Raw genomic sequence first — 27,221 nt, 5'->3', positions numbered from 1 at the left:
TTCATAAATCAGCACAAAATTATAAATACAGCATGTCGTAGTTCATTAAGTATCAAGTTTGTAATAGGAGAGCCTTTCTGCTTTATTCCAGGGGAACCTCAGCAAATCATTTGATCTGCATGTTTGAGTTTTTCGCAAGGAGTTCTTTCTAATGGTGTGTCTCTGTCCTGTGCCTCTGGACAATTTCAGATGAATTAAACAGAACCAACAATCAATATGGTTTAAAATGTCACTGACATACATGGAGGAATAAGAAATTAAGATGGACCCTTTTACTGTGAATCCCATTTATTCCCACCACTGATGTAGCGCAACATACCTTCAGAGGTATTCACAGTTGACTCATGTGGTTTTGTGCAACGTTGACTTCCAGTGTTCTTCTTTTGTCCAGTTAAACAACGTTTCAAGTGAAAACGCATCTTTTGTGTGTTTTCATTTCAGAAAAGTTTTGCGTTTACACGGCAACGTTTTAAAAATGTCCGTTTGCACATAAACAGCAGAAACACTGAAGATGTAGTTAACATGTAGGGCCTGGAGCTGCTGCTGTTAGTTGTTTTTCTAATGAAACCACACACACATGCGTGCAGAGGACAATACGCTATGAACATTTACAAGGGGAGGACACATATTCGAATGGACAGACCATGAAATTGGATTGTAATTATGGTGACTGTTGACTATAAAACGACCAAGTCCCAGGAGAATTTGGACTGGCAGTCATGACACTCTGGAGGAAACGTTGTTATTGGCCATCTACTCACATGGGCAGTGGCTGCATTTCAGAAAAGCTGCGTTTTCCCCAATTTGCACGGAGATGGAGTCGAAGTGTTTTCAAAAAGTTGCGTTGTCAGTGGCTCCGAGCACCGTTGTCATGTAAACGGTCCCACAAAACGCAACAAAAGTTTTCCATTTTCACTTGAAATTGTCTTATGTTTCTTAGTATTTCCGTTAAATCGGGTGTGAGAACTCAAATTAATAATGGTAAATAAAAGCTGAATAACAACAGGATTCATTATTACAGTAACCAGCTGGGTTCGGGTCACTGTGCAAATTTCAATTTATCCACATTTGTTCAGGTGAACTCACACGCCGGGCCTCTGCCGGTGCAGTGAAAGACAGAGTGGCACACAAATGAACTGTGTAGCTGAGTTTCCGTCTCATTGATGAATATTGATGACCTTTAGAAGAAATAAAAAAACCATGGAGGCAGACCTCACGTCGTGCTCTATCGGGAACTTGCATCATGAAGTCCTTTTCAGCTGAAATTCACGGCCCGGCTTCTTAAAAGAACATTGTATTTGCTCTTCTCCTGTTGAAATGCAGATTGAGGTTTCAGAGCTGCCACTCACTGGTACTTTTTCTCATGTTTGGCAGCAGCCGTCTGCATATGGAAGCCATCACCACTTTGCCCCAGGACATGTCAATCACACCGTGACTGACTGCTGCAGAGAGTTTTTCTGGTCCAATAGCTCACACAACATGCCCCGTTCTTAATTTCTTAAATTTTACGGCTTCGACTTTGCCAGGACTACATGGTATCATTAGGTAACAAATTCAAACCGGCTGTTTCAGTCTTGGCACGGTTTGTCATGGAGATGCTCTGGGAGGGACTTGGCGAGTGATCGGGTCAGTAAATTTACCAGACAGAAGATTTTAATTGAAGTCTTGATTGTAAAGGAAAATAGAACGAGGATATATAGCTTATGGTGCATCAATTGTAGTATTTCCAATAACAAACACTAATAAATAAAAAAAGATTAGAGGGCAAACAGCAACACAAGACGATGACCCCCCCCCCCCCCCCCCCAAACACACACAAAAAGATCGATTTTGCTATTTGATGTTGGGTAAAAATGACAAACAAGCACGTTCACCAAAATGTCAGGCAGCTCTTTTGATCCAAGCGCACGGTTGCGAATTCAAAACTTGACACTTGATTGGCATTTATAAGGCTTGTGGGCTTTGGAGGAGAGCACACATTTGTCACTGACTGGTTTTTTTTGGTTTTGTTTTTTAATATATTGTAGCTGTGAAGTACACAACTACAATCAGTCATAACAAGAGAAAATACCTCTCAGCAAAATGCTGTACAGAAGCTGACCTTTGAATAACTTTAATAGTTTTTTTCCATCATATTATGCTAAAGAAAAGGTTTAAAAAAGACTTCACAGGTGCTCAGATGACCATAATTTGTATAAAATCCTGTATACCGTCTCCGTGCAGCTGTAACACTTATTGTCATGCTAATTTCTCCAATCGGGAACAAGTTACAATTTGATATAAAACTTAATATTGTAGAATTATTATTATAGAATTGGAAAATAGCATCCTAAAACAGAAACTGTAAGTTATCATTTTTGAGTACAATGTCACTTAAGTACTGTTTTATGTCACCTGTGGTTGTTTTAAAAGCATTAAGCATTTTGTAGTTAAGCTTCTCAAACCTAAAACATTTTCTCATGTGTCCTGAATGTTTACACCAATCAGCCATAACAATATAACCACCCGAAGCTTATTGTGTCATGTACCACTTTTGCTGCTTGAACAGTTCTCACTCATCGAGGTATGGACTTCTGAAGGTGTGCACACTCTCACTGCTTTTCCATCTTTGGATCACTTTTTATCGATCGTGACCTGCGCAGACCAGAAACACTCCACAAGAACGGCATTTTCTAAGGAACTCAAGCGTCTGTCCATGATTTGCCTCTTTGTCAAACTCAATCGAATCCTTGAACCGTTCTGTCCTCCTGACGTCACCTTTAATGACAGAATGTTCACTTGCTGCCTCACATATCCCACCCACGACTACGTGCTACGATAAATAGACCATCGGTGTCATTCCTTTCAACTGTCGGTGGTTATAAATGTTTCAGTTGTTTTAACTTTGAGGTGAGCTTGTTCGTGGCAACAGCAGCCGAGGTGAAAGTGAGCTACTTTACCAACACTTGTGCTTCACACTCCAACAATTTAGCTCGTATCTACTTTCTGTTAACTAACTTAGCGAGAAAACAAACAGATTTAGTTTTTGAAGCCTCCACACATCCCGTCCAGTTATATTCTGTTGAAATCTTTGAGGGAAATTGTTGAGTAATAATTACTAAACATTTCTCTTGCTACACCACTGTCCAGCTCAGACATTATTCAAGCAAATCGTTGCCAATATGCAGTCATAAAAAGAAAAAAAAACCTCAGTTTCATCATTATCAACCTAAATACAAGTTTCACAATGTCAGATTTCTCGCCAAGAGCTGTTACCGCCACGTTAGATGCATTTTCAGTTTGTCTTGTAGTGATCAGCTTATAAATGTCAGAGATATTGACCTAAAGATCACACACATTTTAGTTTAGGAGCCACATACAGCCAAAATGTCATCTTGAGATAGTGCCATATTGACCTTTAAATTTTAACGTTTCTTTGTTGCGGCGCAGAGTATACGTGATGAAAATGTCTATATTTTAAGTTCTTGCTGCCTTTCATGCTGCCATAAAAGACTTCTCAGCTCAGGGTGCTGTTTTGGGTTGTGTCCGCTATACTGTTTGTTGAAAAAAAAAAATCGATGTTTTCTTTGAAATTTTTACAATATTCTTGCTGGTTTTATGAGTTGATTGAAGCTTCTTGTCGGTCAGTTTTGGCCCACAGGCTTTATGTTTGACACACCTGTCCTAAATGGATTCAAAATGTTGTGACTCTCTCTGGTCTTCCCTGTGTGCAGTTTATGTACAAGCTTTTCTCAGTGAGATAATCAACAATAAATAACTTTTGCTGTGTTTTTCTGTCTGTTGCTCTTCAGTTACTGTATCACTTTCTTTGGGTTTGGGTCTGTTCATTTACCTCTTCTTTCTGCACTGACATCCACATCATTATTGATTCCTACTCCTCTGTTGAAGCTGTCCTATTTTCAAAGTAATTAACATTTTAGGTCCTAACCGGTCTGTTGGACTGAAAGCCAGACAATAATGCAGCACGCTTTTTTTTTTTTTTTTAAATCACCTGCAGGGTATCATGGGATGTCGTTGGCCTCCACATCCTTCAGCCCAGAGCGTCGGACCGAGGACAGTACAAGTGCAGAGCTGCCAACAGACATGGCTCCGACTCAGAGGCTTCTCAGCTCCTGCTGGCAGGTGGTTCCCACACTATACTCTCATTCTATAATTTGGGTTTATAAAACAAAATCCTTTTATCAAACAGGAAACTTGTTTGGTTCCTCACAGTGATTAAAAACAAATTAAGCAAGCTTCCCACAGTGCCTGAACTATTCAGATAATTGCGAGTCAAACACTTTGACAGTAAGCGTCTTTGATGAACGTTAAGCTGAAGTAAGTAAAAGTCAAAAACAGTGGGATTTATCTTGTTTACTGCTTCAAGAACTTTAATAACAACAACCTCTTGTTCTTGCTTTTTGTAGTTAATAATAGATAAAGTGCCGTTTTCGTAATTTAAAAAAAGATTCTTTCAATATTGCTTGCAACTGGCTTTTTAAGTGAAATGAAATCTATTAATGAAACACCTTCCTCATTTTGCATTGTTTGCTTGTGTGAATGCAGCACAGAGTTGAGCTCTTCTCACTCTCTCTGCTCTTTTTCATGGGGAAATCAGTTTGTGTCATTGGCAGTCAGGCTTCAGTATTATAAAACAGATAGCATCATGAGCACGTGTGGGTGTGGAGTTGTTCTCCACTGAAATGACACATTGCAGTGAAGTTTCAGTATTATTGCCAGTACAGACACAGTTCAAATATATGAGACAAATGCATGCAATTTATAGAGACAAATTCTGTTTAGTGAAAAGCCATTGAAGATGTTTGAAATATTCTAAAGAAACAGTCTTCATTAGTTCTCCTCAGAAAACAAACAGATGACCGAAGACAGTGATTCCCAAACTTTTCCTTGAGGGAACTAAAGTTTTACTACTGTAAACCTTGGCAACCCTTGAAGAAAAAGTTGAAGGAGCCTCATAACACACTGTCTATGAACTGCAGTTTCTTTGTTATATTCTGTAACGGTGAGTTCCTTTTCTCTGAGGACAAACTCTTTTGGTTTAGCGTCTCAGTGTTTGTTAAACATGTGCTCCTTCAGTTTGCACAGTTTCAAACTGTCATTCGTCCGTTTTTCACCTCAAAAGCTGCAATCAGCTCTAATTTTGTCCGCTGCCTTTATGAAGTCATATTCCATCTATCTATCTTCCTACATTTGCTTTTTTTGGCAGATTCACTTTTGTTTTTAGTCCCACGCGCCACGATTGTTTCTCCCACTGTTGTATAGAGGGTGTTATGACCCCCCCCCCCCCCCCCCCCATGAATTCTTACCAGCCCTAAGAAACTGATCGTCCAGTAAAAACAAACAAAAAATCCTCTGTTAATCCTCTTGGGGAAATTTCTTCTCTGCATTTAACTTGTTTTATTCATAATTCACCTTAACTATACATCCAATTAGCATTGATCTGCCACAGTGCAGTGCCCAGGGAGCTGATGGGGGTCAAAGGTCTTGCTCAGTCACCTACAGTAGTAACTCGTCAGTTATGGGATTTGAACCTGTGAACTTCTAATCCCAAGTCGGTTTCTCTAACCTATCAGTCATCACTGCCCCCCAAAATAGTGCGATATGTTGTGCCCGGCATTACACATTTGGTAATTGGGTTTCACTGATAATAGTGCTTTTCCACAGATTAACAGCCCCAAAATGTGCTTTGCAATGTGAGTCACATTCATCCATTCACACACCAGTGGAGACGGCGGCCATGCGAGGGGCTCAGTCCATTAATTGGGAGTGTAATTGGGATGTAGATGACTTGCTTCACCAACTGAGCCATAGCTATGCCCAAAAGCATCCTGATACCAGAACTCAAGGGAAGCCTTTGTTAGTAGAGCAAAAACATGTTTGAAGAAAATATTGACAAGCGCTAAACAGGCCTACTTGTCATCACAACTTTCACTTATTTAAAAAAAAAAGTTGTAAAAAAGAAAAGACCCAGAACTGTTGAACTTCTTCCATTCATGTTTTATTTTCCCCACTTTTTTTTTCATTTGAAACGACAGCAATTAGGCTTTTGAATCACTTCCAGAGAAGCAAAATATAGTTACTTTAGCTGCTAAAAGGCACAGAATCCAATGAAAGGATGAGATTTCATATTAAACTTCACATTTAGAAGCAGATTGATGGAAACGCCTTCTTGTGTTTTCCTGTTTCGGTGTGAGAGGCTCAAACTGAAGTGCAAGACCGACACCCTTTCTTTGTCTGAACCGTCAGAGCCTCCAGCCATCGCAATGTCATGGAGGAACGTTTCTGACTTCGGGGTGGTGTTGGGCCACAGCATGAGCGCCACAGTTGGTGGACGAGTCAACGTTCGGCCTGGCACCAACCTCACTCTGGACTGTCCAGTCACTGGTACGTTACCTCAATTTACAAAGCAAATCACCACTCATCATCCATCCAGAGTATTTAAAACTGACACAGCAATATACTTTTGCAGGTATGCAGTTACTGAGTAACTACTCAAGTCAAGGCACTTCTTTTTTAGGTAGTGATTGGATCTCCAATTAATAAATAATGGAATCATTTTAATTGCCTTCAACAAAGCTTTTCTTTCCAACAGCATTCAAATTTCCTTTGCATAAAATTAAAGGCAATTATTAAAATCTCATCAGCAAACACACTTCCTGGGCCTTTTATGTTAATTATTTATGTATTCTTTCCTTTTGAGCCTTGTAAAATTCATCAGTGAAAATGACATGAGGAGGAGTGGCAGAGGAGAGAATAGTGACGGTTATTTCTTTGTCCCAAATACTGAAAATAAGCTTTTGTTCATTCTGCAGAGCTGTGGTGCTGAATACTTGATGGAAATCCTACAGTATGTAATCTGCCCACCCAGCTCCAAAATATAAAATGGAATAAAAACAGGAGTGGAAGCTGCATGTGTTCTCATTGTGATTGTGTTACACCATATCAAGTAGTATTTCACCACACCGTTGCGAGCAGCTCGAGCTGTCAAATTTAGGCAAATGCTGCAGGCTCATCATTCAGTATCCAGTAGTTTCAGATGTGGATGTGTAGTCTGATGTGGTGATGCAGCTGCAAGTTGACCAAGCCAGAATTTGCGCTCAGATCAATCTCCATAATCAAAATCGGCTTCCGCTCAATCTGTACTTCAACCATTCAGCCCTCTATTAAGCTGATTCATAACCAGCTGCTGCCCAGACTTCCCATTGGTGTGTTTGTTGTTTGTCAGGTGTTCCTCAGCCCACAGTGACATGGCACAGAAAGAGCGGTCCATTAGAAGCCGGAACTGTTTCCCTGCCATCTGGATCTCTGTGGATCAAAAATGTGTCGCTGCAAAGCCAAGGTGCCTTCTGCTGCACTGCCACCAACGCCGCGGGCAAGTCCACGGCCTCCACAGTCCTGCAGGTCTATGGTGGGTCCACACACTGAACACCTACTCTGCTAACATGTATCCAGCACACACACACACACACACACACACACACACACACACACACACACACACACACACACACACACACACACATACACACACACACACACACACACACACACACACACACACACACACACACACACACACACACACACACGCGCACATTCATATTTGACCAACTTTTTTTCTGCTTGTTTGTGCACAGATCCCTATCCAGCTACAAAGATCAGGGTTCCTCCAGTGTCACAGGAATTGAACAGGAGGAGGGTCCTCATGGCATCACCTCGTGGTACAAATGTCTTCATCAAACCGGGGGACATCCTGCGTATAGGTACACACACACACACACACACACACACACACGCACTCGTTCTCCTCTACTCTATTATGACGGAAGACTTTAAAAATGGCCTCATAAACCACATTAACAGCTTTGAGAGATAAAACGAGAGATATGAGGAAAATAAATTCTTACTTCCTTTGAAATAACCTTTAAATGTGGGGGAAAGTAAAACAAGGCAGTAAAATACTAAAGAAATATAATTTAGAAAAATGCAATTATTTTCCAGTGAGGCGCACGGCGACTTCTAACTGAAATTGAGTCCAACAATATTTAGACTTTTCTATGAATAAAAATGTGAAGTCTGGAGTCCAGAAGAATGAACAACTGGCTCTGCTAACATGTTTCTCTGTGAAAATGTATATTTTTGTTAGTAGGCTTCAGTGTAATGTTTTCCCCGATTAGTTTACCCCCTCTTTTAGCGATAAAACTTTGAGCGGTTAATATTATTCATATCGAGGTAGGAAAGCCTTTCCCAGCTAAATGATCAATCTTTAGAGTAAACCTAATGAAAGTGCCACAAGAACATGACTTCTGCACAAAAACACCCCAGAATCAAGCCCATTTGTTTCACTGATCTCAGTACAGGCTGTAAAACCTGCAGGGTGTTTTTTTGTCATTCACCTTCTTCTCGCTCACAAGCTGATGATGATTTAACTGTCTGGCTTGTACCTACAACACCTTTATACATATTTACTGAGTTTAGGTTTATTTAGGAAACCTCTTTTTCCCGATGCATACAGTTCGAATAGAGGCTCTGTGGATCAGAATATCTGGATGGGTGTTCCTGGAAGGCTTCAGTAATGAACAGTTTCCTGCTTCAATACACCTGATCATTATGAGTGGTTTGTTTCACAATACATTGCTGTTTCTTTGCCATTGGGAAAATTTGTTTTAGCACACTGAAGTGCTGAAGACATCAGTACAACAAAATAACGATTCGACTTTTCTGAAATACACATTAAAGAACGGGCCATACAGTCCTTTATAGCAAAACTGTTGAAGGGTAATTACAACAGGAGTGTCAAACACATTTTACTTCCGGGGGCCACATGCAGCTTAATTGCATCTTGAGTGGACCAGAATGGTAAACAAGTGCCATAATAAGCTTTAGATTTAAGCTTTAAAGTGTTTCTTTGTTGTGGTGCAGAGTGTACATGACAAAAATGTCTATCTTTGCAAAACCAGACAGTTCCTAATAAAAGTGAATAAACATGAAACCTTCTGGTACAAAACAGTGAAATGTCAAAAAAAAACTTATCCCATAGCTGTTGCATTATGCATGTTTTTACAAACTCACCCTGACAGCTTGGCTTTGAGGATAGTGTAATAGCAACTAGCTATCTTTCATGGCAGCATCACTGATATCTCAGCTCAGATCTCAGTGTTGTGTTGTGTCCAGTACTCTTACGGAATCTGTTGGAAAACAACCCAATGTTTTTTTTTTAAATCTTTACAATTTGCTTAGTTTGGCTGGATTGGAGTTTTTTGCAGGCCAGTTTTAGCCCATGGGCCTTACGTTTGACAACCCTGATTTATAAAAAAAAAAAAGTTAACTAAACACCAAAGTGTTAAGTTCATCTTTCTGAAGATAAATGAAGGTTTTCCACAGAGCTTCATATTACGACACATTGATTAGGTTGTGGTGTGTTGGAAGATGACATTAAATTCATGCTGCGCTGTGGCCAAACAGGGGCAGGAGTGCTCACCTCTGATCTCGAGCCATGCACACATCTTCTATAGTCCACCTACCTTCTGCTACCAAGGTCATGGGAGGCTGGAACTGACTCCAACTGACACTACAGACAAGACACAACCTGGACAGAGAGACAGACCACTAAACACACACTTGTATCCTTCAATTTAGAAACACTGATTCACCGGACACTAATGTCTTTGGACTGTGGGATAAAGGCTTGAGGACCTTCTCTCTGAGGCGAGAGTGCAACCCTGACTTTGGGCCAACTTCTTATACCTTTACCAGGAAATAAAGTAAATACATCAATGTAAATTGCGGCACACACGTTTCATGAATCTGATCATGTAAACAGATTTATTCATGGACAAAATTATCTTTAGCTACACTGCTTGGAAATAAAGCAGCTTCTGTATTTGTTTCTACATATTTATGAATAATGCAGTCATGTGTTAAACTAATGGATTCACTTCATCATTTTGAGAGTTAATTAAAACAAAACAGAATAAAAATGTGTAATCAGTCTGTGTCTTTAAACAGGCTGCCCGGTGCTTCCTGACCACAAACTGCCTGTGCGCTGGGACTACAACAACCAGACCCTGAAAGAGGTTTCAAGTAAAGCTCAGAACCAGGATGCTGCTCCTGGTCAGGGTCTGCAGTACCGGATGCTGGTGGGAAGTCGTGTGCTCGAGGTCAACACGCTGCAGGTGACGTTTTCTGGCCGCTACAGATGTCAAACGTCCGTCAGCAGCACCAGGCAAAAACTCTCAGCCTGGATTTACATTCACACTGAAGGTGAGCCGTCTGTGTGACCTGTGAGCATTTGTAGAGAATGTGAATATATAAACTTCTGCAGGTATGGAGCTATTAAAAAAGGTTAAATCAAAATTTCCATGAAATAAAATATTCAGAGTGAATCCCATTCATATGCACTCACAAGCGCGACTCAAAAGCGATGCATGATATCAGCTATAAGCTACTTTCAGACTAATATTTATTTTTAATGCAGCAGATGTGATAAAAGGGTCATCCAAGGGTCCATTATAAACACCTTTCTGCAAAGCTTTTATTGTTTTATTTAGAAGGCCGCTAAAGGACAGAAATGAGTGCAGAAAAAGTGTTAAAAATAAATGATTAAACCGATGATCTTCTTGCTAAGAGGCCAGTGCGCTAACCACTGTCCCACTGTTCAGTGCCCTATTTATACAGCATCTTCAAATAGTCTGAAGTATTATTAAGCCACTGTCATAAATAACATGATGCTATGAAAACTAAATTTAAAAACATAAATGTTGCAGAACATACTGTGATATCGCTTTTTGAATAAACTGCTTCCACCAACAGATTTCCAGTTTTCCCTATGGATAGATCATTTGCAATGATATCTAAATTACACCCTGGATATTTGGCCGTTTGATGGGAAGATAAAGTGCTTTATTCAGGCTTTTCACAGAGTTACTCACGTCACCGTTTTGTACTTGTAATGCACTATATGATGACTGCAACGGTTGTCTTTGCTTTGCTCAGACAACTTTCTGTTGAAAATCACTATTAAAAATTGAGAATCTGAACAGTATATTTGTGTATTTGCTTTAATAAATCCTCTGATAATGGTGAAATCGGTTATCTTCCAAAAGGACTTTCATTTGTTGTTATTGTTGTTGTTGTTCATGGATCATCTGTATCTGGATGTTGTTTGCTCCACAGAGTTCAGCTGGCGTTTTGGAGACTGGACCACTTGTAGCGCCTCCTGTGGGAACAGGGGAGCTTGGTTGCGGAGGATTCGCTGCGTCACAGTGGGTGGTAAAGACGTTGAGCCGATCATGTGTCAACACATACCCAAACCCGTCACCTCACCAGTCCCCTGCAACAGACAGGACTGTCCTCCAAGGTAAACAGGTTAATGCTAATGCTAATTGGAGTTAATAGTGACAAGCCTATTGTCCAATCAGTAAAACACACAAGTCCATTTTACAGTAATTTTGACTCAGTCTCCCATTTGTAAAAATCAGTTGTTGTGAGTTCTTCCTTAAAATTATTTTTAAAAAAGACCTCTAAAAACACTTCAAGAAATGTTGTGATGAATTCTTGTTTACAAAAAGTGTAAATTGTTGGTTGTAACTCTTTACAATGCAATGTCAGCATGTCATTAAGAAAGCTGTTTTCCACGTTACGGTTCTGTTGTTGATCTCAGGTGGCTGGTGTCCGAGTGGTCGAAGTGCTCGGTGTCCTGTGGAGGCGGCTGGAAGCAGAGGCAGGTCAGCTGTCAGCAGCTGGACGCCAGAGGTGCTGTGAGGACTCTGACTGCAGCGGCCTGTGAGAGGACGAGCCGGCCGAAAGAAACAGAGCAGTGCACCGCTAATAACTGCCCCATCTGGGTAACCAGCTCCTGGGGGAAGGTACGTTCAGACACTCAGTCAAACCCGTTCCACATCAACAGGAAATATACTGTTGATTGTAAACTTGATGCTTCTCTTTCATTTCCAGTGTTCAGGAAGGTGTTTAGGTCCCACCACCACTGTACAGAAGAGATCTGTCACCTGCCAACATACCAATGGCTCCTCCTTCACGGACTGTGACCTCAGCAGCAGGTATCTACAAGCTCATATTACTGGGAACTAGTGACTCAGTATCATGTCCTTTCAACGTAGGTCATCAGTGGTCGTGTTTGAATTAAATTACTATCAGAGGGAGTGATGCAGTCAAGACCACCTAACCCGACACCGAGTCAACATCAAGACCAGAACGTCCCAAACCCACGGCTTTAATGAGGCAAGACCGAGTCATAACAAAGACCTTGAAAATGAGGTTTTGAGACTGGTCTTGGCTTGAGTACTACAGCACTAATCAGAGGTGACCTAGAACAAGCAGCTTCTGACAATCAACATTTTTTGGTATTTTCAAAGGACTAACATTTAGTTTTCAAGAATCACCAGTATCCTTTGCTTTTTAAACATTCCAATGTATCTACAAACAAGACTAAAAACCCTCTAGGGTGAGAGGGTGAGAAAAAATCTGCCACTACTGCCTGAGTCCCGCTGCCAAGCAGAACATCCATGTTTCAGCTACCAGATATAGCTTCTATAAATTCGTCATAAAAACATGCCCATAGTAAACTGGGATTGGCTCCAGGATGGATGGATGGATGGATGGATGGATGGATGGATGGATGGCTTTACGAGTTGGATCACCTGCTTGAACCACCTGGACTGGCTCTTCTCAATGTGGCGGCGAAGCAGCTTCACGGCTCCGGGATCACTGCGCTCCTCACTCAGTTCCACTTGTTACTCTCTTTCAGGCCGGTGTCCGTACGCAACTGCTCCTCAGACCTGTGTGATGTGCAGTGGCGCCCTGGAGCGTGGCGAGCGTGCACAGTCGTCTGCGGGAGCGGCTTCCAGTCTCGTAAGGTGGACTGTGTTCAGCGCAGAAGTGGGCGGACTCTGGCGGAGCAGCATTGTGCCTGGCTGCAGCGGCCGTCCAGCTGGCAGCACTGCAACGCCACCATATGTGGGAGTAAGTCTGTGTGAATGACGCTCAGGGTCTTCTTCTGTGGTAGTACAGGCTACACAAGTTGAGAAACAATTTGTCTCTATCGATGACATAAAAGTCTAGACCTGACTGAAACCTTTGAATATGTCAAAGGTTTGGAAGCAGATTCATGCTTGTATTAACTTCTGAATGTTTACAAATAGAAGGGAAATACAAAAGATGTTCAACACCAAACACAAAGAGTTGGTCATCTTGCCATCGTCTTATCGGGTTAGCGGCTCAATTCCCCACATCGCCCTGTCCATATGTTAAAGTTGCTTCCAATGATGTGGCAGAACTTTTCATGGCAGCTGACAGCATCACTCTGAGTGTGTGAATGTTCATGGAAAGTGAACCGGCACTGCTCAAAGTGTGAAAGTATCTTCCTCAAGTTCTACATTCAAAACTCAAGTTTATTGATTTTCTGTATATACTTCTATAGAAAGTAGGCTCGTGGTTTGTTCATAATCCCGATAATCCTTGAGTGTCTGCTTTAGATATGTGCAGATACTGTTTTCTGCACAGTGCCTGTTTCTGAACGATGTCTGATCCTGCAGCTTTGCAGGTTTTCTCACGAGTTAACCTGCGCGTGTCCTTCAGTCTTACTGGTCTTTTTGCTTGTCTTGTTTTTTCCTAAAGCGTCCTCATCCGGCCTCTAAATGTAACGTCAAGTCTTCAGCAGGGAGTAGGCCTTAATTAATCGTTTACATTAAAAACGACAGAATGACTTCATTACAGTACTTAAGATACACGATTGCACTGCAGAACAGGTTGGTCTAATGAAGAAGGAGCACAGTAAAGCAGAGGGAAACTGAGGTCAATGGCACATTCAGGGAAATCAAAAACCACCTGTTCCAATAAAACAGACTTTTAGGAAGACGCTATTATGTGCTGCTGCTTTTGATGAGGACCATCCTGCACAGGCTCCCACAAGACAGTGAATTGACTTTACCTCATTTTCACTTGTCAGCTGTCTCTAAGCTCTTTACAGTTGGGAACAACCTTCGCTTCAATGTCTTGAAGCACGTGGTCAGAGTGAGAGGGAATCAAACCTTCAACATTTTGGCCAGGAGACAACCCACTCTGGCCACTGATCCACAGCTGGCCCCAGTGTCAGTGGGTAGCACGAAATTAAGATGTGGGACATGTTTGGTTGGTTGGTCACATGTTTTCTTTCCATGCAGGCGAATGCAAGGACAGCACCCAGTACTGCAGTGTGGTGAGAAGACTGAGGCTGTGCCATGTGGACATGTACAAACAGAGATGCTGTGGGTCGTGCTCACAGGACGCCACCTAGTGGCAAGGAGCTGTCATGAACTCAGTGTTGAACGGAGCGACGACATGAGGCGACTGAAGACTGTACAGATCTGATCTGTGAGCGGATGCTGGAAGAACTGCACACATGCCAAGTGGATGAGCTTCAGTCTGAGTCTTTCTCTTCCTGAAAGGAAACTGAACGAAGCCTCCAAAAAGATGAAAGGATAACTGGGCTTTATTATCTGATCTGGACCCAACCTCCTGTTACGAATATGAGTGTTCACTATGTGGATCAAATTCTTGGACTTTACTACAAAGATAGAACGTTTAGTTTCCATTGAGATAAAAAAAAACAAAAAAAAAAACACACACACACCAACTAAAATCATAATGCTTTTGTTTATTGTAAAGTTTGCACCATTGTTGTCTTGTAAAAAAAAAAAAGAATTTGTATTTGGTTTGTAATTATTAACTCAATGTTTTCCACTACTGAAACGAGGGGGGGGTCATTTTTCCAGCAGCTAAAAAAATACAAACTTCAGTTCCTCTAAATGCTCCTCTATTTATTTGTGTAGCTCACAAGGTATATATATATATATATATATATATATATATATATATATATATATATATAAGCGACTCCTATGAAAACAAAGGCAGAAAATTCCTGTTTATGACAATTTGAGATGCAATTATAATGAAATTGGTAGATAACACTGCAACTTTGCGACATGTTGTAAACAAGCATATTCATTTGTTTTAAGGCAAATCTGATTCTGAGCTAATCAAATTGGTGTCTCATGTTATTTATACTAAAAGGAACCAGATTTTGACCAGATTTGCCAGCAACAGCTGCATAACTGTCAAAGTGAACACCCGTAGATTCTTTGGATGAAATATTAATTAAATTTGACCTCTGAGCACCTTAATTTGACCATCTGGAGGTCAAACCATGAACGTGTTTGATCTTCCTCCCAATCTATTCAATGGTTTTACTGGACAGTCTGTGCAGAACATCCACTGCTTGCTTCAGATGAGTTTAACTTCCCCTTCCTTCTTTAGGTGCACCATGATACATTGTGAGGAGGAGAGCAGACTTAACAAGCAGTAGTGCAAGTGACATATAGAGCTCAGGAGTGATGCATCGCTGTATCCTACTGCAGCTATTTTCAGAAACTCCACAAACTCCTACAAATGTTTTGAGAAAACTCTTCAGGGTGTTCCAATGGCAATGAATATAGCATTGAATGAATGTCCGGTATATATGACCACACCACCGCTGCGAGTTAGAACATGACAAGACCAGATTTGAAGCCATAATAACAAAATAAAAGAACTTAGATTTGAGACACAGTCTTAAAAAAATGACTTTCTTGGTTATTTAGCTTTTCCAACTTTTCAAAAATGAAATGTGTCCCTTTTGGTTTTCACTCACCCAAAGAGAAGCTGTTAACATAAGTCTAAACGTTTGGTAGGCACACTGAATTCTTGCTCCCTTTTTGGTTAAAAGTTTAAAGAAACTCGCACTCCCTCTAATCACATTCTTAAACCCCTACTTGTAAAACCTGCTTCATCAGCAGATTGAACGTCGACAAGGAAGCAAAACCTTTGGTTGTGTCCATTGCTGGCGTCCTTCAATGTTCAGTACTGAGGTTTTGATGTGATTTATCCGTGTGGGGAGGAACAATGCCGGTTGAGGCAAATCTGTGTTTGGATTATATGTTGAAATACTTCTATTAGTTTGATATAGAGCTGTACAGGAGCTCTGAACCACGAGGCGTCAGAGGAGACCGTTGACAATTAACAAAGACTCACGTGTCTGAGATCAAATTTCAACATCAACAGGTTTGTAAAGGTGATAACTGGGGTCCAAAATCTACAGACACAAATCAAGCTGGGATCAGAGCAAAGCCACAGTCAGATGGAAGCTTAGTGTTCGTGTTGTGCTGCAGTGGATATTGTTCAACCTGCTGGCAGACGGGCCTTTCTTTGTTGAGTTTGCATGTTTGTCCTGCCCCTCTGTCGGGTTTCTTTGGGTACGAATCCAGCTTTTTTACTCTTTAAGCATTTTATGCAACACAAAGCTTCATCTCACACTTCTAATAGTATTTTAATGTTTCTGGCTCTGAACTTTAATGGGAGATCTACAACTTTATACAGTGCTTGAAAGAGCTTTGGTAGAAAGAGGAATAACAATAATGAAAGTGCTTTTCTGATGTGCTGTCCGTACTGATGTCCTCTACAACCATAATCCTGTAAGTTCAGATTGAGTCTGAGGCCCATTCACATGACTCACTGGGAAAATCTTCCTCCATTACGTTAAAAACAGGCATTAAACACGAATAGCAATTCAAATTTCCAAAAGATAATTTGCTTTGTTTTTTGTTCGAATATGAAAACATGTCATCAGTCTATTCGGATTAAGTATTGGCAGACTGTTTGCAATTTGCTTTTGAATAATTTTTTTTTTACCAGACATTAAAATCTTTACAAAATGTCAAGATCTCAATTAAGATGGTTTATCCATTCTTGTCATGAAAGAAACTTGACACGCTTGAAGTTTTAAAGGTGCAGGATGTAGAATTATTGTAATGGCACTTTTGTACATTTGGTTATTAGTACACCTTCGATCTGTTGAACTTTGTTAGTTTAATATTCGATCTTCCGTTTGTTTATTTGATTGAAGATAAGTAGATGAAATCAACTGTTGATTTTAGATAAAACAGCTTCAAAACTTAAGCAACCCCAAGTTTGATTCATGACGAACGTTGATGTCTTTTATCAAGTTTAAAAACTGAGTTCGACTGAAAGCCTGACAAATACAGTCCGTAAGATTATCATTTTTTTCACAGTGTGTGTTTTTAAGATTGGTGAACTTCTCCTGTTCACAGAAAATAGCAAGAATCTAAACATGAAACGGAAGTGAACTCTTTAACCTCGTGTGAAGGTACTGAGATTGTGGTCACGGGTCACTGACGACAGAGAAGTTCACTTCCACACACTCATCGACGACACTTTATGATTGTCTTCCATGACGGTTTGGACGGTTTCATATGATAAGTTCAATGTTCCCGGTGAGGATCAGTCGGCTCCAGAGGAACCAGCACGACATTGACTTTGTCTTGGGGTCTCTTCATGTTACCGTTGTGTTGGTTATTCTACCGATGTGCTGCATTGTAAAATGTCTTGTATATACTGTGTCCTGAGTGCAATACTGTATACTGAGTGTGTAGATTGTGTGACACTTTTATTTTCTTACTTTTTCATGGTTCAGGTGTCTTTCTATCTCATGTTACGGCATATAAAGCACTTGTACTGTACATGGCGATTGGGTGGCTTTGTTTGCTGCCACTCGCCTGGTTTTTCTTTGCATGTGTTTTCAATCTCTCATGTTTTCTTGCTCCGATCTGAAAGACTACTCAGTAACAGGCATTTGTTGTAGAGGTTTCAAGCAAACATATAGACTATATCAGCAGTGAAAGGATCTTTGTGCTCGTGGACGAAGTTTAACAGAAGAACATGAGGTGGTTCAACGACTCATTAACATGATTTACATGACGAAGCAAAGGAATAAAGGCAATTTGATCACAATGTGGAGCTTTTTTTCTTTTGTGATTATATTAAGCTAAGATCCCATTTACGCGATAATATTCCAAATGTAAACGCATAGTCTTTGAGACAAGTTTAGCGTTTACGCTGCAACGTTCTGACAATGTTTGTTTTGGGCCACTAGTTGGTGCTGTTGGTTGTTTTTGTAATGAAACCATACAGAGACTCTAAACAACTGAAACTTCCAAGTCCCAGGAGAATATGGACTGAAAGTCATGACACTGGAGGTAAACATTGTTGTTAAAATCTGTTGCTGTACTTTGGAGGATACTCAAAACTACTTTATTACCACATGATAGTTTTTCTCAAGATCAGTATTGATGTTTAGGTGGAGGGGAGACGTACATTCCTCTCACCGCTTCTGTAGCATTCTATATATTTTTTAAAGGTTTTTTTGGTTTGTACATAAAATGCAATCAGTGATGTTTTGATTGTTTTTGTGGCGTTTAACAATTTGGTCCTCCTCAGCTCCATTGGAAGGGAGATTGAGATCAGCTGTGAGCTGATTGGTCAGCCAATCAGGAGCATGAACGATAAAAGGACACGGAATAACAGTTTTCTTTTGTCTTTGCAGAGGCTGTGAGAAGAGACCAGTTACCACTTTGTAACATTAGTGATGCTGTTGAGTGCATTCTTTTTTTCTTCCACTTTTCTGGCGGCCTCCAGAGTGTCATGACTTCCCGTCCATATTCTTCTGGGACTTGGCAGTTTTATAGTTTACAAAACTAGATTGTTTCTGCTGCTGCTGTGTAAAAAGACATCCCTTTTTAAAACATTTCCATGTAAAGGTGAAAGTTCTCTGAAACGATAATGCAAAAATGATGTGCTTTCACTTGAAACGTTATGTGAACGGGTTCTAAAATGATCTAAATCCAATCGAAAAAAAACATGACGTGGTTCAACCATAGCCCAGTCCATAGGTCTTTAATGTCATCACTTTATAATTAACAAGTTGAAATCATTCGGAGCAACAATTCTGTTTCATCTGGTCATCAGAGGTGATTTTCCCAGAAAAGTGAGTGAAGTCCAGTTTCAGTCTGAGAGGGAACGTGTGTCAATCAATAGGCCTCCTTTTATTTGTCCGCTGTTACCTCCATCAGATAAATCCACACAATACGTCTTCAGTGACCGGAGCGCTGCGGGTCAGTGTGAGTAACGACCATCACCAACCACACTGATTGATGTTCATACTTAGACTGTGAGAAAATGAAAACGAGACCTCCTCCAGGCTCTGCTCGGAGCTCCCAGGTCAAAGAGGAACACGGAAATATATTTGACATCATTAACTCCAATAAAATATTGTGAGAGAAGGTCTGGGTTACAGAAGTTGCTTCATTTGAATGAGGTTAGAAAAATGAAGGAGCAGTTTAAGGCCATGGTGGTTATTACTGTGAGGATGGAGTGAATGAAAGCAGGCTGAGCAGGACAGGACTTCACAGGGACTGAACTATATTTACAACTTAGAACGGGGATTTATCTTTCATTTCTTAGACTTATGGTTTTAAGCGAGTCAAATTGAGACCTAAAAGACATTTTGTTGCAGGACTGGGTCATTAGAATTCAACCTACAGTGTTAAATTAAAAACAATCATTTGTTACCTGAATACTTTTTATATGTTGGATTGTGAAAACCACCATAACAACATACCTCTAATAACCAAAATAACACAACATTTTTTTAAACATTGATATTTGATTTGTTTTTCTCCCAAATTCTATTCAAATATGCTGCTCACATGCCGCATATATTAGATTTCAGGTCTCGGTCCAAATTGGTTTTGAAGAGAAACCTCAGAGGGATGACAGTGGGTTTTTAACATGTAAAAATGCTTTCTGAAGTTCAGCTGAAGCCAGTCGGATCCTTTGTCTTGGCATTTGTGTGTGGGATTTTATTCCCAGCAACAAAACCTTCGAGAAAATAACAGTATGTTTCCCTCTGTTGCAGCTGTGCTCAGCAGGACATGTTCTGTGGAAATCCACAAAAGACGCTGTTGGACTGAAAGACTTTGGGTCATTTGGCAAAGTCAGACAGTCTCATGTTAGTTTCAGCTGAAGTGCCAAATTAAATTTTGGACAGAACAAATACTGTGGATTATTTTAGTGGAGTCACTCTTGGAAAGTATTCATGGCTTCATAACCAACAGGAAGGAGGAGAAATGAATCCACTGACAAATATTTCTTATGTAGCGAAAAGCTCCATGTCTCATTGGAGCATCCATAAATAGATGGAAACAAATTAGATATGAAATAACTAGTAACTGTTAGTTTTTCATTTTGATTTAAGTCAATCAAGAGGTTTCACTTAGAAATGTAAAGAGAGATGAGAATAAGGTGAATGCTTTCTATCCATCCATGCAATCCATTAATTTAACGTCCATCCGTCTCCTCCCACCTCCATGATCTAAGTAGGAAAGCTCTTGAGAAGAAACCAGCCCACAGGCAGCTGATGTACAACATGTACAAGTTTTATCCTCCAAACTGAATGTACCACCAGTCATGTGTGAACTGAATAAATACGGAATTTTTTAGCAGAAAATTAGCATACTTTAAAACACAAGTGGATGGACTTGTATTTTACATGATGAAAGTGTATTTTATGTGTATTGTGGTAAAAAAAAAAAAAAGCATCAACATGCCCCACCTCGTACTGAATCTACACACGTTGTGCACGTGTCAAAATTGTTTAATGATAAATTCATATATGTGGTACTTTTGCTGCTTCTCACAAAATGACGTGCAGTGTGTTGAAGCCTCTGGGGTCATTTAATGGAAGAAAGGTTAATTTTTTACTTTTGGGCTATTTTGTCATACAAAACACTGAAAATCCAAATTGGTGTGTAAGGTTTATCAGATGTGTAATTTTTTTTGTGTTGTGCATATTTATCAGACATTGGGCATGAAACCATTTTATTCATATTCAACAATTACATCGATTTCCCGAACTGCAGATATTGAAAGATGATGAGTGATCATTATGCTCTTTCAACAAGCAACAAAATGTGGTTTTGCAAATTATTATTTTTATACATGTTGCTTGAGAAGCACACGCTTAAAAAGATGAAATTAACACTTTCCACACTAAAAACTAGATATTTATGTAGTGGACCTGTCGTGGTTCACATTTCATTTGTAGTGTTCTTCGTGAGGTTTTGATGCTGTCTTTAATTTCAGGCTCCTTGACTTCCCCTCCTCGTGTCTCATCGCTGCCCTGATGTCTTTCACCTGTGTCTGAGTGTGTGATTGTCGTCACCTGGCGACTGTGGTATATATTGGGCATCCCGAGTGTGTTCAGATTTGTTGGTCTGTCTGTGTGTCTTGAGTCCTCCTCTGAGTCAAACTCACCAATTCATTTTGCAACAACTCAGTGACTGAGTCTTATGTAGAAATGCCAGTATTCAGTCCAGTGCTGCTGTTTCCAGACACCAAACATTGTGGCAGCTCAGTGGTCATAATATCTGGGCTGATCAGAGCATAATAGGCCTACTATTAGTCAGTATTCCAGAAGAAGCTTGTAGATCAAATGTTGTAAAGGTTAAAAAAAGACAAAAAACTACAAAAACCAAAACTCAGCAGACACTCCGCCATCCCAGAAAATGTACTTTGTTGCTTTACGCATTGAAATCAATGTTACATTCAGTGCATGGGGGTCTGAGCTTTAGCTTTTATTTATTTATAGATAATCTGAGCAAGCCTTTCTGCTTTCTCCAAGCCGTTCACAATATTTCCACTATAGATCCATCTGCAAGCAAACCTGAGGGACCTTCAAGGAGACAAAACCTCAAATCACAACGGCACCAGATTTAGCAGAAACAAGGTTCTTCACTGAGACCCTGAAATCTCCATCAGATACTGAACAGAACTATAAAGCACACTGAAGTCCACATGCCCACGTTCAACAAGTTCATGAGCACACACACAAATTATAAAAGTGAAAACTGACAGTGATTTATTGAATACTGTGTTAACTTCAGGTTGCTCCCAGTCATGTTTCTTTTGATCAATCTTGAAACAAATTGAAACATCTTGTCTGACACGGGGACTCTGACATGGGCTGCGGGTGGAAATGGATGACATAAAATACAAGAAGCTCATGGCGGAGCTGGATCTCTTTGTAGTGCTCTTTAAGTTCATAAAGTCAAACTGAACACGGAAAAAGACGAATTCCATCTGAGAAGAATGATGTATGGCAGCAACAGAGAGACTGAGAGGGAGAGAAGACAAGTGGGACCGAGGGGGAGCAGGGGAGTTTACACACTTTCCTGTGTTCTCACAAACACTGTGCAGAGAGTGTGTGTGTGTGTGTGTGTGTGTGTGTGTGTGTGTGTGTGTGTGTGTGTGTGTGTGTGTGTGTGTGTCAGGCTCTGCACTCTGCAGCTGCTTCCTGTATGTGTCCATTAGTGGAGCAGAGAGCAGTAAATCACCCAGATGATTCCAGTTTGCAAGATGACTCGAGGAGCAAACTTTCATCTGTAGCCTGGAAACACAGAAAATCAACCTGTGCAATCCCGTACTATTAGTTATAAGTTTGGTAGCAGCTGGGGGACATGGGAATCAAAGAAAATAGACCACATTTTAACTTTCTAAGGCCCAATTTGCATAAAAATTACAGAAAACTGCCATTCTTTTTGTCTATGTTTTTGTTTTTGCTGTAAATGCAGAGGGGATGACTGACTCCAACCATTCTCAGCCTGCTCTTATATTGTGTAAAAGAGTCTTTAACTTCCAGGTCAATGTCAAGTCTTAAGTCATCAAAACAGTGACTCAAGTCAACTCAAGTCCAAGTCAGATGACTGAAGTCCCCATCTCTGCATTTCACCTCCTGACTTGTCTCCCAGATCCACAGGTTTTGCTGCAGGAAGACTAAGGTTCAGGTACAAATCTGGTAAAACAGAGAAACAAGTCACTGTGTGCTGAATACCCAGGGGAACTCTCTGAGCTCCACCTGTTAATGTCCAGGAATGAGTGTCAATACTTCTTGATGGTGAAATTAAAAGGAAAATGACCTGAACAACATAAAATGTGCTGCTACTTGCTCTAGTGTCTATTCTCATGACACAAGAGAATAGAAACACCCTCTCAATCTTTGAGTAAGTGGACAACTCTGTGCAGGATACTGAAAATTAGTAGTTGGTTACAGTTTCTTGTAACTTATTCAGGAAGTCTATAAAAATGCAAAATGAAGGGCAGATAGAACATTATACGCTCAGTGAGAGGAATTCATGAAGGAGGCTGTCTGTGTTGGGTCTGCATGAAAAGTGAAGGAAGCAATGCTCAAAATAAAACAGCGTCTTATGTGATCCATAAAACTAAAATATTTGGCAAAAAGTGAAATGTGGCTATCAATCTCTTCATGTTGGCCCTGGAATTCAAAGTCCACTTGCCAAGGGTGAAACCTGCTTTCATATTTATATAGCCAAGATTAGTTCAGATGGATGGATGGATGGTATTTTCCATAAACAAGTGTATTTCTCTGAGTCAGCCTTGTGATGGAGTCACAGCCTGTCCAAGCTGTAATTTGCTGTTTGTCTTTAGCTGTCTGACATAATAAAGGTGTGGACGATGGATGAATGTGACTGAATTGACTCATTGGGATTTCTAGTTGTACATCACTGTGTATGTAGGTTTACATTTAATAATACAACACATTCAATCATTACGATGAAAAACCTTCACATCACAGTGTCTCTTCTCCTGACCAGCTGGGTGACGGAACGAACAAACAGTAACTACAACGACGACAATAAAGCAGACATGAATAACTCTGCTCATGTAATCACATCCTGAAGCTGCTGACTGGCAGAGAGAGCAGAGGTAAAGTGTCACACCGAGCTTGTTATGACAACTGAAGAGAAATAATCAGACTGATCAGTTGACCGCAGCTCAGACTTTGGGCTCTGCTCGGAACACACAGCATATATCTAGACAGATAGTTCCATTGAGCTCAGTCAAATAGATTCTACCAACCAGCAGAGAAATTCATGAAGTGTGGGTAGACTGACTGTGCAGGGGTCTTTTCCACCTGAGTGACATCTGAATTAACAATCTGGGGAAATCAGTTTTTTTCTGGCAGCAACTACCTTGTAATATTCTCTGTTTTCTATATAAACTAGAACAGGCACATGGTTGACCACATACCTTCACCAACTCCGCATTTGTTTGCGGAACCGAGTTAGCATCGTAAGCATGTCAGCCATTCGCTCATATCGACGCTAACTAGCCTGTCAGGTAGTGACATCACTAAGTGGAGGGCACACAGATTAAACACTAGACGAGTCAATGCGCTCACACCGGTGTTTCTGGATACTTGCCGAATCGTTTGGTTCTTGGACGATGACAAGTCATCCCTGAAGATTTCATGCAATTTGTGTGAGTAGTTTTCGTGAGAAGTAGGTACAATACAAAGCAATGAATAAATACGCACCGAAAAAAACAAGACCTTCAACCCAGCATTTGTTGGCAAAGGTAGTGATAAAAAATAAATGAGAAACCTCACAGATGCAGTGTGAGAAAGAACAAAAAGAGGTATTTTACTGTGTTCAAGATATTTTACATATTTTACAATGTACCTGAGAGGATCATATACTTCCTAAATGTACACAAAACAGAGAACAAACAAGATAATAATAGAAACACTGAATCACCTGCTTCATAATGTAACAGGAAAGAAAGAAGAGAGTATAGGAGAGACTGGGAGGACACGACAGAGCGAAGTGACTCTCTGCCGTGTTTGGAGGCTGGTCAGCACTCTGTGTACAAACACAGTTTTAACCAAAACTTTGTTTGCCTTTTTGAGATTATTTCCACTCGAATGTGAGTAAACGTTGCTATTGAGAACATCTTGAAGATTGTTTGATACTTACGACTGTTAGATTAATTTCTTGAACTCATTCTTTCTTCATGTTGCGTAACGACCACAGCGTCATCAAGTTTGCTCCGCTGGTTTGATTTTCCTCTGGTTGTGCGCAAAGTGTCTGAGGTGTGAGTGTGTGAAGTGTCTCAGGAGTGTGTTTGCAGAGGCTGACGGACCTGCGTGTGTCTGCTAAGTGTGTGAGGTGTGTGTGAGCTCTGAGAGCTGACAGATCCCAGGGAGGCGATCAGAGCCGAGCAGCACCAGAGCAGCGGGCGATGATCACATGCTTCTCATGAGCAGTGGAAGAAGAGGAAACAGAGCCGGACAGATTCACACGGTCCTCATTAACGTGTGTGTCTATACACCTGAAAAAAGATTTGTTTGGGATGAGAGACTACTGACAAATGGGTCTCTTGAAGACATGCATAATTTCTTTCCATATTGGTTTCTCTGAATCCTGATCACTGTTACAGAAAACTTGCATTCTTCTTTCTGGGCTGAATACAAACAAACAGCAGCATCAAACAAGCTGAGAAAGATTTGAGTGCATGTTGTTCAGTAGTCTATTATCAGCTGAATGAATTCAATGCTTCATCTGTAGCTTTCACGTTCAAAGACAGTTGAATACACTATGAAACACTAAGAATGAACGTTATTCAATGCTGAACTATAGAAACCTTTTACCTTCTATTGTGTTGATCAGTGAGGAAATTATAAACCCCATGAAAGCATGATAATTATGTCGCACTAGACAGATGAATGAATTTATATTGAGGGGGAAAAACATACCGTTTCAACAGGGTGTCAGATTCGCAGAACTTAATGGACCTCAAATGAGTTTGAACTGACATTGAAAATAAGAAAGCTGCATTTCAGATAAAAATGTAGAAATACTCTGTTGGGGAAGCTCAACTGCCTCAAAACAAATGTGAAATATGAACATTTTCAGAATGCACTTGATGGTTTCGTAGATGTTTTCTTTACAGTAAAACTAAGGAAATACTCTAATTGAGATTAATCGGGGCTGTATGTGGCACCTGAACTGAAATGAGTCGGACATCCCTGCCTTTAAGAAACCACGTTTGATCAGTGATTGTATAAACCGAATTAGGTCCACTCAACATTATACTACCCGAACCAGTCTCTGCCTCCTCATGTATGTGATGAAGCCTATTTAGAGATTGTACAGACTACAATATGATGTGTTCTTAACACCAAAATACCACAAATGACTTTATTAAAGCTTAATTTCCTCTATAGTAATGTATGTATTACGATAAATTCAGTGGAACTTCAAACTTTTCAAACTATGCAGGAGCGATAAAGACGTCATGTGGAGATACATGAAGCAAACCCTGCCTGAGCTGAAAGAGCTCAGAAAACAACTGGCAGCAGAGATTCTTCAGCTCACTAACAAGCTCAGGCGTTGGAGCAGCAGCAGGCGCTGAGACACATCGCTCACAGAGGCCATTAAAGACTCTTTAAAACCCCTTAGCACCCAGACGGTGTCAAACTCACACCCTCACTGTGATTCACGGGTCGGTTGAATCTCAAAACGCAGATGTTGCTCAGATATTTTTAGCTTCATTGTGACTCGCACGTGCAGTGATGTTATTCACAAATATCAGTCATGTGGAAACGTTCACTCGTTCCTTTCACAATCTACGACTATGAGATGAAGCAGGAGCAGCTCATAGATCAGGGGTGCCCAACCCCGGTCCTCGAGGGCCCCTGTCCTGCATGTTTAAGTCCTCTCCCTTCTTCAGTATACCTGAATCGAATGATGATGTCATCACCAAGGTTGTGAAAAAGCCCAATAACGAGCCCCTCATTGCAAACAGGTGTGTTGCAGCTGGGAAAGCTCTAAATCATGCAGGACAGGGACCCTCGAGGACCGAGGTTGGACACCCCTGAACAGTGTTCACTGCTTATATGACTAATCAGTCTGGAATTGAGTCCAGTACAGGTCAACAACTAATTTACACAAGTTTTTGCAAAGCCGCTGTTTACACTTGTTATTGCATTGATAGAAACAGCTCAAAGACGCAGTAATTGAGTGACACGACATCTTAATGAAGAAGGTTCTGTTGTTTTCAAAGTATTTATGACTCCTTTCTTTTTTTATATTTGAACTTTCATTGTACATGTTCTTATTGGTATTGACATTCATATCGAGATTGAATTTAAGTGTTTATCATTCTGCTGTTCAGTTCAGTTTTTCATTGGCGTCGTCATATTTTTTTTAATCGGGGGTGGTTGGAGGGTCAATGAATTTCCTAACATGTAACTTGTTTGGTAAAATGTGTCTACTTCTGTGCTGAGAGCTCCTCATCCCAATACATTCTCTCTCGGCTCAATTGTTTCTTAACTTATGAGATTCCATTTTAAACAGCTGTAACTGTCTCAATCTTACCGGTAGAAGTAGAGAGACGGTTGTTATGGGTGTCGGAAATAAAGACAGCGAAAGACCCCAAAGGACAGCAAAAACTCCTGAAATATGTGCAGATAT

The 27,221-nt window shown here is 40.5% G+C and overlaps 1 protein-coding gene across 1 annotated transcript in view; it reads left to right on the top strand.

Moving 5' to 3' along the window:
* adamtsl3 (ADAMTS-like 3) overlaps window positions 1–14,802 on the top strand; it is a 149,598-nt gene extending 134,796 nt beyond the window's left edge. Inside the window, exons 23-32 of the mRNA XM_080458097.1 lie at window positions 3,998–4,122; window positions 6,247–6,384; window positions 7,226–7,408; window positions 7,638–7,763; window positions 10,009–10,263; window positions 11,176–11,359; window positions 11,663–11,867; window positions 11,956–12,059; window positions 12,767–12,981; window positions 14,181–14,802. Coding sequence (XP_080314223.1) covers window positions 3,998–4,122; window positions 6,247–6,384; window positions 7,226–7,408; window positions 7,638–7,763; window positions 10,009–10,263; window positions 11,176–11,359; window positions 11,663–11,867; window positions 11,956–12,059; window positions 12,767–12,981; window positions 14,181–14,293 — 1,648 coding nt within the window. The 3' untranslated portion in view covers window positions 14,294–14,802. The remainder of the gene's footprint in view (window positions 1–3,997; window positions 4,123–6,246; window positions 6,385–7,225; window positions 7,409–7,637; window positions 7,764–10,008; window positions 10,264–11,175; window positions 11,360–11,662; window positions 11,868–11,955; window positions 12,060–12,766; window positions 12,982–14,180) is intronic.
* Window positions 14,803–27,221: the final 12,419 nt, after the last annotated feature.

The sequence above is a fragment of the Lipophrys pholis genome, assembly GCF_963383615.2.
Source record: "Lipophrys pholis genome assembly, chromosome: 2".
NCBI classification, from domain to species: domain Eukaryota; kingdom Metazoa; phylum Chordata; class Actinopteri; order Blenniiformes; family Blenniidae; genus Lipophrys; species Lipophrys pholis.
The sequence above is the reverse complement of the archived record's forward strand: the minus strand, read 5'-3'. Positions and strand labels throughout refer to the sequence as shown.